Source organism: Desmodus rotundus, chromosome 4 (genome assembly GCF_022682495.2).
Source record: "Desmodus rotundus isolate HL8 chromosome 4, HLdesRot8A.1, whole genome shotgun sequence".
NCBI lineage: Eukaryota > Metazoa > Chordata > Mammalia > Chiroptera > Phyllostomidae > Desmodus > Desmodus rotundus.
The window spans coordinates 3,342,119-3,354,640 of record NC_071390.1 but is presented as its reverse complement, the minus strand read 5'-3'; the positions used below and the strand labels follow the sequence as shown (position 1 = coordinate 3,354,640).

At 55.5% G+C, this 12,522-nt stretch overlaps 2 protein-coding genes across 4 annotated transcripts in view; one reads left to right on the top strand and one right to left on the bottom strand.

Annotated features, from left to right (window-relative positions):
- Window positions 1–12,522, top strand: part of DOCK1 (dedicator of cytokinesis 1) — a 374,752-nt gene that overhangs the window by 160,058 nt on the left and 202,172 nt on the right. The window lies entirely within an intron of this gene.
- Window positions 2,524–12,522, bottom strand: part of INSYN2A (inhibitory synaptic factor 2A) — a 52,190-nt gene continuing 42,191 nt past the window's right edge. The window contains exon 4 of the mRNA XM_024555461.2: window positions 2,524–3,991. Coding sequence (XP_024411229.2) covers window positions 3,808–3,991 — 184 coding nt within the window. The 3' untranslated portion in view covers window positions 2,524–3,807. The remainder of the gene's footprint in view (window positions 3,992–12,522) is intronic.

Here is a 12,522-nt window from a genome sequence, read left to right as displayed (position 1 = left end):
CCTGGCTCAGTGAGCAAGTCAGCTTTCACTTGCTGGTAAACCTGCTCTGGAAAACGCGGCCCCCAGCAGGGAGGCTGGGCAAGGGGCTATGCTGCCTCGCACGGGGCGTGGGGAGCGGTGGAGCTCACGGCCCCAGCCTGGTTTCCTTCTCGCTCTTGCGGCCTCCTAGGAGAGGCAACAGTGAGCCCGCTCTGCGTGGTGGGGCGTGTTCTGAGCTGTAACCCAGGGCTGTGCATCTCCTTACGCTGCACCAGAGGCAGCCCCCCAAGGAGGGCGGCATGTGAGGCAGGGCCCTTGTTCCTGTCCCAGACTGAGGGCAGCCTGACCCTGGCGCAGTCACACCACACCTCAGGTCTCCGTGGTGACGGATGCCTCGCCACGTGACAGGATGTGTCGGAAGCTCCTGCTGACTTCCTGGGCTCTTTCCGAGGTAGTAGGGTCCTCCCAACCTTGCTCCCTCCCTGTTCCTTCTCTGTGGAGCTGGGGAGGTGGTCTGAGGTCACAGGAGCAGGGCACAGGTCCAGGGCCGCTCCTCAAGCGAGGCCAGTGGCATGCTGTCAGAGTGACAGGGGGGACCCTCTGTGGCCTGGTGGCCTTTGTTGTACGGGGTGGCTCAGAAGAGGGGCCTCTGCAGCAGCAGCAGGTGGCTCACAGGTGGCTACGGAATGTGACCCCTGGCTGCTGTGGGGGGTGCACTGGGTCCTGCACCCCATTCTGCACCAGAGTCACCCTCATCCCCGTCTCCTCCCCAAGGAGTGGCCAGCACAGTGGGAGCCTCGTCTCAGCCGCCAGTGGGCCCTCCTCCTTGGAAGCAGACCCTGGTCTCGCAGCAACTGGGAAAGAGGGTGCGGGTCTCCCCTCTCCTGGGCTCCCAGGAGGAACTCTTCCTGGGAAAGGGCTCAGCACCAGGCTGGTCTCTATGGGAGAGGTGGGGTGCTCGGATGAGCTGAGGTGCGGGTGTCCCAGCCAGGGCAGGGAAGAAGAAGGGAAGGGATGGCGGGCCCCTGGGGCTGGGACCTCATGGATGGGTGGGTAGAGAGAAGCTGTCCCCGTGGGGCCACAGACACGCATGGTTCGGTTGTCTGTCTGAGATTCCTCACAAACTGGGTATCAGTTAGTCAGTGTCCCTCCTGTGAGTCTGTGTGGTGGGCGCCCTGTGTCCTCCAAAAGCCACCCCGTTCTCCTTGTGCCCACAGCCCAGACCAGGCTGTGTGGTCTGGGGAGCTGAGTCCCAGGTGGAGTTGGGCCCCACCCGTCCTCAGTCCGGCCACCCAGCGGGCTGTACCCCCGTCTCGGGGTGGTCTCATCTCCCGGAGCCTCGGGGAAGCCTTCCCCAGCCCCACCGTGCCCTCCCCACCCCCCGCCCCCAGCTGTCACTGCTCTGAGACCACTTCTGTTCGCCCGAGTCCCCGAGGCCATGGAAGGAGTTCAACAGCCACACAAAACGGGACCTTTCATTGTTTTATTTAAAAATTAATAAAGAACTTAGTGACTAGTGTAGTAATTTAATCTCTATACGTGACGCCATGGGTACATGTACATATGAGGGACACTGTACTTTTTACCTTGGTTTTTGTGTCAACGTTTGTACTTAAATCTTTCTAAGATGAGAACTATCATCTGTTAGTGACATGTCACCATTAAACTCTAAAGTGGCTTTGAAATAGTTTCTGTTCTGAAGACAGCTTTTTGAAAATGGGGATGAGTCTATCTTCAGTCTCCCTTTTTTGACTCTGAAAAATGTATTTATTTTGTCTAGACCGCTTTCAAAACAGGGACAGCGTTTCGTTTCCTAGGCCGTCCCCTCGTGTCAGCAGATTTATAGAACTAATTAGAAAGCTGCTTACACCCTTATTTCCATTCACAGAGAGAGTTGGGGATTCTTAAAACACAAGGAGAGATAACGTGTCGCCAACATTTTTGTATAACTTTAGTTAAAAACAGTAGAAAATACACGAAATGTGTTTTCTTAAATTTTATGTCAGCACGACACAACGGCACTTCCTTCATGAGACGGGCTCCCTGTGTTCATCCTTCTCTGCACAGAAATCCTCCTCAGCTCTTTCTGTGGGCACCCCAGGATTTGCATCCTTTGCAGGGTTTCCACAAAAGAGGCGTGTTCTTCTCTTGATGACAGCGTACATCCGCGGGAGAGCTTGAGTAACCCCCAGAGAACGCTGGCCTGAGAAGACTCTTCCCATCTATTTCAAGGTCAGATCTGATTGCTGATCGCCACTGGGTCCTTGTAGAATCCCAGCACTTGGAACTAAAGCAGATTTGCGGGTGAGTCAGGAGGACCACGCCAGGCAAGAAACAGCTCCGATCTGACCCACGAAGGCGGAGGTCCCTCTAAGGGGGGCCACGGCGCATCTGCTCCGAGACACGTGTGTGTCAGTGCTAGATTGGATGTGAGACTCTGGACAGAAACGTGAAGACTAGGTTTTCACGTATGTTCACAGACTGTTCAAAATTGAAGTACAAAAAAAGAAAAAAAAAAAGGCAAAACGAGGTCCCTACTCCTATTGTGAAAAGCAACAATGAATAGACAAAGTTCGTTCATAGGCTGCGGGGGCTGGTTTCTATAAAAAGATACTTGCAAAGGAATGAGTGAAAAAATAAAGGAACTAAAATTTATATTGCAATGTGTAATCAAAAGAGAACTCAGGTGTCACTGTTCATTTAAAAAATACCTAAAAACATCGGATTCACAGCTTTCCCCTAGTATTCCGCATAGTACACCCCCCAATAGGTTCACTGCAGGTGTCCCCAAGTTTGAGGGTGGCAGCTAAGCTGGACACACGGTTTCTCTGGGAGGCGGTTGGGTGTCCCCAGCTGTCACAAAGCACAGCACAGTGTGCAAAACACCGGCCCGCGTTCGGGGTGGGGACCGAGGTCGGCCCAGTCGGCCCGCAGAGACACACACCTGTGACGGACCGGTGACTACGTTGTCCTTTGTGCATCTCTCTGTGTGTTTCGGGATCCTCGCCAGAACGTACCATTCGGCCTTTGGGTATCAAAAGGTTAAAAACGGGATCTGAGAAAGCTGAGTGTCCGACAGCTCTGACCCTGTCAACCTGCAGTGATTGAAGGCATGTCCTGACTTCGGGGGACTGCTGGCTGCTGGCCACGGAAAAACGAGCAGCAGGCGCGCGGCGGGTCTGAGACGCGGAGGGCGCTGAGCTGGCGGTGTCGGCGTGACGCCGACGTGGGGCCCCGTGGCGGAGCGCTACAGCACAGGAAGGCAGATACACAGAGTCACGTTTTAGAGAGTGGTCGTGGTCTGCGACCACGGGGAAAATTGTGCTTTCTCCAGGATTTGATGTGCTGCAAACCGCCCTCGCCCCCTGCTTGCTGCAAAATGAAATGTAAAAATGAAGTCCTGGGCAAACATGAGGCTTGCGTTTTCTTCTCACTGTTTTTAAAAAAATAAATAAGGGCTTGAAAAACAACCATGGGCTTCAGCTGTGTGCAGGGCGACGGTCTGCCCGTGGTGCAGGGTGGTGACGCAAGACTCGCCCATCTGGGGTGCGGGGAGCGTTTTTCCAGGTCCTCTTTGACTCGTGAAGTGTCATTTCGGATTTGACGCCCATGTCCACGCGCTGCGCAGGACCGCTGGCAAGTTGTGACTCTGGACAGCCTGCTTCTGGTGATTATCGGTGGGTACAAAGGCCTTTTTGGTAAGCGAGGGTGGGGACTCCGGTGAGCCCAGTCAGCCCCCGGCCCCTTGCTTCTGCTCGTTTTGGGAAAGGGCGGACGTGTCCCCGGTGGGCGTGAAGGACGGCCTTCAGATGGCGAGCCCCGAGAGTTTTAAAGGAACCAGAGTCTCCACCGCCCGTGCTTCTTGGGTTCCGTTTTGGATTTTTGCTTCGGAGTCGAGGAGGAGGTCTCCTGCGAGTAAGGCAGAGGTGCAACCTGAGTTTCCTCAAAAGCGTGGAGCTTCCTCAGGACCGGCTGCAGTTTGTCTTCTTGCTGCTTAAAGTCCAGCTCCACACTAGAAGGGAAAGAGAGGGGCGGCGTTAGTGCCCGGTCCTTCGTGTGAACAGGTCCCCCTTCGGTGACACGGAATTTGAGCAGCCTCCCTCCAGGGCTAGCGGTCACTCCTGTTGTGTTCATACCGTAATTCTGCGGCGGCGTGTGAAGCAACTGGCCGGAGTACGTTTTAGACCCATGGCCCTGAGAACGACACTTGCCCCTTGTGCCACACGGGGGTCAGGGGTACGATCGCCCTCGTAGTTGAAAATCTGCATAGAACTTTCGGCTCCCCAAAACCTTAACTCCTTCCTCACAGCCTGCTGTTGACTGGAAGCCTCACCGATAACCTCGTCTCTGAACACCTGTCTCGCGTGCTGCGTGGGTTCTGTGCTAGTAAGCTGGAGAAAAGGAAACGTTATTAACAAAATTGTAAGGAAGAGACAATATCTTTGTGTATTTCTTGGAAAAAAAAAAAACCCTGATAAGTTCAAGCCTGTGCTGTCCAGGGTTAACTGTGTTTCAAACAGGCTTATTTTCTTGGAAAGGTAACTTACCTGCTTTCATCTGAACCTCCTAAGGTTTGTCCTTGCACCCGGTTGGTGTCAAAGTGTATACAGTCGTGCATGGTGACGTGTTGGTCGGCAACAGGCTGCATACATGGCGGCGGTCCTCCGGGAGGTGGCGGCGAACACGCCTGCAGCCTAGTGACGTCCCAGCCATCGTCACATCCGAGTGCCACACGCCTCTCGCGTGTTTCTGGTGACGCAGGGGCGAGCAAACCTGCCCGGCCCCTTGTGTAAAAAAAGTGCGTCACCCACGTTACGTACAGTCCACGACGCCTGATACGATAATGGTGGTGAACAGCTGTGTCACTGGCGTGGGAGGTCCTCTGCCGTTCTTCGTCACTGTGTTGGAGGCTGCTCTCGCCCCGCACAGCGAAAGCAGGTGCTGTGAAGTGGCAGCTGTGTTGCACCGGCAGCAGCCTCACCCGCCTCGCGTTTGCCTGTCTCCTGCGGCCGCGTTTCCTCTGGCGCTGGGTTTGATCTCGTGGCGTTTGGTGTGGAACGTGCTGTTGAGGCTTGGAGCCTTGGACCAGCAGGCTGGGCCGCCCTGCCCACTGCGCACTGTGATGTTCGCACAGCGATGCAAGAGCCCATGGGCACATTCCTCAGGCCGCATCCCTGTCATGAAGTGCAGCGTGACGGGGACGCGTTGAAGTGAAAGATGCGGCCTCCGAGTCAGCCTCCGGTTCGTCTGTCGACTGCACGTGGCATCGATATTGAGGACGTCACCGAAAGTCCCGGCATCCAGGAGCCACCTCGGCTCGCACACGCCAGGTCTATGAAAGCTCCGTTTCTGTGAGACTTTTCACAAGATCACAGAAATCCCGTTTTCTCCCGCTGAGACAGTTCGGACAGGAAAGGAGCTCGCTGATGATGACGTTCTCTTTGTAAAACCTGACTCACCTGACAAACAGGTGCTGCCACAACACCCCGCGTTAGGAGAGCAGGGCGAGCCTCCTGAGTCGGCACCTCGGGCTGGTCCTCAGTCGCTGCCAAAGGCAGCTCTTCGGGCAAAAGCGTAGTGTTTGCTGAAAATAGCCCAGACTTGTAATTACATCGCTGAAGCCTGTGTGCAGACACGGAAGCACGTGGGAGGACGTTTGGTGACAGTACTGGTAACGTTTGCGCCAGAATGGCGGGAGTGAAGATGGTTATTTCACTATGTGCTGTTTTCTATGAAATTTCTCCAAAGAAGGCCACTTGCCTAGAGTCTTCCCTTCTCTTCTCGACTTTGAAAGGTCCACTGTGATCTCCCAACCGTCACCAACTCTTAACCGTCCCCTTGGCTTTGGGAAAGGGCCCCGGGTCCAGTGTCATTTTTCTGGGATGATCCAGGCATTGACGAGCCTGGCATTTCTTCTGCCTGCCCCCTCGGTGCCCTGCACTGGAATCTGACGCCGCATCACGCCAGGCTTCCGGACGGTTCTGCTCCGTGTTCCTTCCGCGTCTGGTCTGGATGCCAGGCTAAATGTCAGTAGATTCAGTAAAGGTTCAGCGCCAATGATAATACATGAGCTCCTAACGTTTTCTATCCAGGGAACCGTAAACCATTTATAAACACGAAACCCTATTGATTTAGAAGACCACTAATCCTAGACAAATTTTGGCATTTTGGAAAGACAGCAGCCAAGCTGCATTATCTGGAGTTGTAGAAACGAGTGCAAGACCCATCTAATGGACCATTTTATGTTTTATATCCACAGTCCCGTTTTTCTTACTGTCAAAGACTATAATATTATGGAAAAAATTAAAAATACTGTCAAGAAGTTTATGGCCAGTTGCCCTCTGCTCCCAAAACAAGGATTAGTGTTTCCCCGCCTTTCCAGCGGGCCGTCTCTGAGTCACGCTGCAGGTTAGAGGCATAGAAGCAGACCTCGTGAGCTCACATCACGCGTGTCTAGGACATGTGAGGATGGAGGCACGGTTCCTCTGGGGACAGCTGTGGAAAGTGCAAACCTCAGGGCCTGCTGCATCTGTGAGCACGCCCGTCAGCTCTGTTAGCTGCGGCTGTGCAGAGGCAGGATCCCATCACGGCTCTTCCCCTTGACCTCGGGGGCAGAGGGGGCTCAGTGAATCCCTCAGCCTGTGAGGGCTCAGCTCCTTCACCTCAGGGGATCTCGTCATCACTGCCCCGACTACCCCACCCCCGCGATTAGATGGAATTCAGACTTATTTTATCTGGATTATCAGTTGGCCATCCGTTTTGTAATGGGAAGAAGGGCTAACAGTGATCAAGGTAATACCAATAAAAGGATCCTTCAACTTGGACATTCGACAAGAAAAACCAGCCCCTTGCCACGGAGCCTGTGAGATGCTGCGTCCAATGTGGTGTGTTAGGGACCAAAGTGGTTTTATCAGGGCACTTGGCGAACATCGAAAGTGCGCCCCGCAGAGCACAGCCCCTGCCAGTGTCCCAGAAAGGGTGTGAGTTATCAGATCGGAGGGCGGGTGCCGGCGCTTCCTAGGCTAACACCACAGTCCTGGGTACCTGTAATTATTGACTTCCCATTAGGCAAGTGCATAGGGAATACTGTTATTAACCGATTTATCACACCAGGAACCATGTAATCACAGAGAAATCTAATCTGGACTCTCATTAAGTTGATTTCTGCTCGTGCTCCTCCCTGACGTGATGGAGAGGCTGCAGCCGGGCGTGGGGGTCTCCGAGGAGGGGAGTGTGTGGGGTGAATGCCCGATGGGAAGTGCGCGCCATGGGCCGTGAGGCGACCCTGAACCGTGCGCCCCGCTCCCCGGTGTAACTGGCAAGCGGCCGTGCCCACTCCGGGTTGAGGCGTGTGCGCTGTCCGGCGCACTGTGCTTGCTGCCACTGGCCCTTCGGAGGGGACAGCATGCGTTGCTCTGTACTCTGTGTTCCGCTGGGCGGCTTTTCTCACAGGGCGGGCACCTACCTAGTCACTGGGCTGCATCCAGAGCAGACAGCTGGCCGGAGAGGGTGATGTCGAAGGTCAAGAGTATGGCCCCCTCTGGCTGACACAGAGCAGAGGTCCCTTCAGTCTTGGCAGCACATGGCTGGCAGAGAACACCTGCTGTCCTGCTCAGAGCAGAGGAGTCGATGTGGACAAAAGCCACTGGCGCCCCTTCCAGGGCCCTTGCTCTGGTCGCCCCTCCTCCATGTTGCACACAGCAGGTCGTTAATCCAGGGGGCCCAGGGGCTGCCTGGCTGAGGGGAGACCCACTCTGGGCTTTACCACTGATCTCCGAATGACCCCAGGCTTGGGGACAGGCCCCTGCACACCGCCTGGTCGATGGTGTGGCCACCCCTGCTGAAGACGTCGCTTCTATCTTCATGGCTGTGACTCTGTCCCCTGTGGGACACCCGTCCCGGCTCGTGGAAGGTCTGGCTATCCACTTCTCACCCCTGTGTCCCCAGGAGCACTTCGCCTCCTCGTTTTCTGGCCGCCTTCCGAATGATCCCCCACCGTCCAGTTGCTCCTCCCGTCCCTCCTCTGCACTCACGGTGAGCAATTCCGTGTTCCCGTATTTGTTCGCCTCCCTCCCCTGAAATGCAGGTGCTGTAACTGGGACGGCACTGTCTGTGCCCCCAGCTCCGACCGCAGGGCCTGACTCACAGCCGAGGCCTTCGTAAACTTTGCTGAATTAATGAATAAGCGCCCCGCCCTTGAAGATGAGTTCCCTCTCCGCATCAGCCCAGTTGCCCTGGACCGCTCTGTTTTGCCCAGTGCTCTTGTCCTCCCCACTCCTTTCCCAACGAGCCCCGTCCTCGCCGCAGACAGATAGGGCTTCTCCCGGGGCAGCAGTATTGGGCACTCTCCATGCCACCAGAACTTAATCAGAGGAGATTTGGACAGTTTTTCTGCACAGCAGACCACAGGACCTTCTCAAGCTCAGCCCCAATCTTCTCCCTTCCTTGTTTTTGGAGGCGCTGTGGTGGGGTCTGTAGAGGATGGTGCTTTCCAGGCCAGCGGCTCCCGCGCTGTGCAGAGGGGAGCCTGGGAGCGTCGTTTTGTTCCTCTCTGGCTTTTCCTGTGGTTGCTTCCAAGCTCCGTCAAAGGCAGCACTCCTCCACTGTGAGGTTGGGACTTGGCTGGGGGTTTGCTCAGCTCCTTGCAACCTCGGGGGTCTCGGGCCCAGCAGCCCACAGGAGGCAGGAGGCTGCCAGCAGTGCCACCTGCATCCTGTAGTGCGGGCCAGTGTTTGTGACAGTCCACCAAGGGGACGCACACTCATGCTGCGTGCTGCTCCTCGGGAGGGCGGGGAGCCCGTCTGGAAAAAGGCCCGCCTGTCCAGTTCCTAAGCATGAGTGTGAAGGACTGGAGCCCGGCCAGCCCTGCCCATGTGAGCCGTGCCCTCGTTCCCGCCACGTCACACCACGGCTGCAGGCTGTGCTGTGTGCGAGGCGCAAGCCCTGGGAGCCTGCAGCATCCGCTCATCTGTCTTTCCCTGCCTGCGGCCCTGTCCTCCACCGACCGCACAGCCGGGCCTCCCAGCCAGACACCTTGCGGGCAGAGCTCCGAGTGACCCGAAGCCAGCTCCCCGCATGCCGTTGCCCTATCCAGGACCCCTGGGAATGAGCGATGGAAGTGACGGGGCTTGAGTTTAATGTCTTTGGTTAGTCTTTTTCTCTTAAAAAGGAGAAGTTTAAGTATGCAGATTTTACAAAATTATTCTGTGCATTTCAAAAAAATGGAAATCTGCCCTGAGTCTCAGGCCGCTCCGTCAGCCGGCACCCGAACGTCACCTTCCTGGAGCCCCTGCCAGGCTGTGTAGTAACACTTCCCCGTGCTGCTCCGTGGGATTTTGCAGGGGCGTGTCGTTCTGGCTCCTGCAGCTGCCGCACCGGTTGTCTGTGGGCCCTGCCGTGGTTTCCTTAGCCAGCTGTCACTGAGTCCTCAAGTTAACTCAAGGGAAATGTATTCAGAGCATCCCTTTCTCCAGCCCCCTGTGCGTAGCAGGTAAGAGTTAAAAGGAGGTGAGAAAGCTCGAGCCCTCAGCCTTGACCAGGGCAGTGTGGCGCAGCGGCCTCTGTGTTTAATTCTCTTTGAATCAGAGCGCGGAGTACCCGGGCACGAACCGCCTCTGATGGGCTCCCACTCCATACTGCGGGTAAATCACCTCGCCTTCAGGGCCTGAGCCGCTGGGCTGCGGAATGGTGGTGAAGGGGTGCTCCTATCCCGCAGGGGTGCCAGGGGTTGACCACATGGGTGGGGAGACACGCCGAGCCCAGGAGAGCCACCTCGCCGGGGTGCATGACGGCTCTTGCTGTACAGATGCGGATGGGACAGGGTGTTTCCAGAACACAAGGCTTCGTGGCTAGGGGGGCAGCTAGAATGTGGCCGGCTTCCTGTTAGCCGCATGGGCCCCAGCAGCGTCGTTCAGAGGGACCAAAAGTCCTGCTCTCAGTTCCAGGCCTGGCACGCGCGCTTGCAGGCTGCGTGAATGCGGGCACGTCTCTCTTCGTTCTGGTCCTCAGTTGATACGCGTCACCCCAGCTGCACTTGTAGGCAGTGAAAGAACCAAGACTCAAAGTAGCCATCCTTCCCTCCTGAACGCACCCCCCAGTGAACACCGGGGGCACCATGCACCTACTGTGTCCAGGATCAAACCTTCCCCCAGCTACTGTGTTCTCCCAACACAGCCCGTGGCCACCACTCATCCAGCTGGCCGAGCTGTGTGCCTTGGAACCCGGCTCCCTGGTCCTCCCTGGCTGCCCCGTCCACTGGGTCTGTGGACTCGCCCTTGGCATCTCCAGCGTCCTCCCTCTTCCATCCCTGCCACGGGCTTGGGTCCATGTCATCAGCTGTTTTCTCTGTGGCCATTGGAACTGCCGAGACCTTTTCTAGTCTCCACTCCTGTCCCCTTCCTAACCCATTTCCAGTTACCAGATTCACCTTTGGAAACCCAGAAACTCCTCGGCACCCTCCTGTCCACCCTTCGCACCTGGGCCACGCCCCCCCTTCTTCCTGTGGATGTTCTAAAATGACGACGTTTGCGCACACCCTGTCCCGTCCAAACTCCCCCAGAACAGACGGCCCCCCTCAGGCTGGGCCGGGCCCCCTCCGCGTGCTCCTGCAGCGTGACTGTCATGTTGGGCTGTAGTGTTTTCTCCTCGGGTCGGCGAGCTCAGCGAGGGAGGGACCGCGTTTAATTTGTTTCACATTTGTGGGGTGTTCGGTACCGTGTCAGGCTCAGAACGCTTTCTGTGTCGACTGGAGTGAAAGAGACAGACGGACTGACCCCGAATCCTCCTGCTTCTGGTCTCAGCAGAACGTCGCTGCTCTATTTTCCGTCGACAATCGATTCATCCAAACAGAAGGAGGTATACAAATAGGCCTGTTTGTTACATCCCTGATGTGTATCTAAGGCCATATGTTGTGTGTATGATACATACAGCGCATATACATCAATCTCATTCCAATACTGTCTAATGTTAATAACTTGTAACTGCCTGCTCTTAACACATGGAACGTAGAGAAGATTCAGCGTAACGGGAAACCCTTCCACACCACTCTTCCGCGAGCAGGCACACGGTCGCAGTTTATAGAGTTGCTGTCATAGCCAGTAAGTAGATGGGTACTCAGTAACAGTAACACACGAACTACAAGACCTGCCCCCTGTTCCGGGCATGGAATGGCCAGGACATGATCATTTCAGTTACAGAACAAAACGAAACAAAAACCCAAAGCATCTGTCTGGCATCCTAGCTGAGAATTTCACTGCACAGTGTCCAAAGTTCGACCTCGGCAGTGAGTGACCTTTCCGACCACGCCTGGCTCTCTTCCTGGCTCACACTGCACAAGAGCCGTGCTCTTTCTCTGCTGACCGAAGCTTCCTCTGTACTCCGTCTTGTCAGTGCCGTTCCCTGGAGTGTGAACGCCGGTCCGATGCCCAGGCCTGACCTCAGGGCCCAGGTCTGAGGACGGCCATCTGCACCAGGTCGGGGGGCCGCGGTTTAACCTCCCCTGCATGGTGAGGTCGAGTCAGAAAGACTCAAGCCCTATTTATAATCTCTGCCCATAGTGCTTTCCCAGGCAGGAAGGGGACCAAGCTCACTAAAAGAGTGGCATGTGTATTGAGCACGTCTTAGGCCATAGTCCTCATGGGCCACAAAGAGTACACATTACCATCAGAAGCGGTCACTCCCTATCGCATGTCGCCTGCTAGTTCACTGCCGTCTGCAAAGAGCACCTGGCTTCTAGTCTTTGCTCAGGAAGGGCGTTGTGAAGTGGGAGCTTCCTACTTGATAAGCAAAGGTTGGGATGTCACCCCCTGCGTAATAATTAGTGCCCCGAGGCCAGCTGTGTGGTGGCCTTGGTGAAGCAGAGACAAGGCAGCTGTGGGCTGTGTCTTCCCTAAGGGAACAGTCACTGAGGGTCTTGTAACTAATGCTGGGGTTGTAACATTCACGGGGACATTTTAAATTCTGGTCAAGATCCGACAGATTAATCCGAGTCAGCAGTACTATTATCTTTTATATCTCGTTTCCATTCCCGTCTGAATGGGAGGCTAGCACTTGCCAGTCACGTAGAAATGTCAACTTTGAATCCAAGCCATTCTGTTGCAGTATTCTTTTACAAAGTAACCACCTCGGTGAAGGGGGGCGATGGCTGTGTCCCTGGTGTGTCTCATCGTTCCTCTCTGATGCCGAGTCTGAACAAAGTGACTCACAGGTAGCCTGAGTCACCAGAATCGTCCGACTAGAGAATTACCAGGGTAGGCTGGCTGCAAAAGGCTGGGCTGCTTCTGAGCAAAGATGCTATTAGTAGCTTATCCTTAAAAATTCTTCTGAGATAATCCCAGCATGTTTTGACAGGAAATGTGGATGACAAGCCAGGAAGGTTGTACTAAGGACAGCTAAAACTTGTATGTTCTTTAATATTTTGTCATGCTGAGCTGGTCGCGCATCGGGCCTTCCCAGTGGGTCTGGCTCAGAGGCAAAGGGATGGTGTCTAGGGGGGAAGTGCAGCCATGTCAACCACCCCAAAATTCCCAGTTACGGAGCACAGCG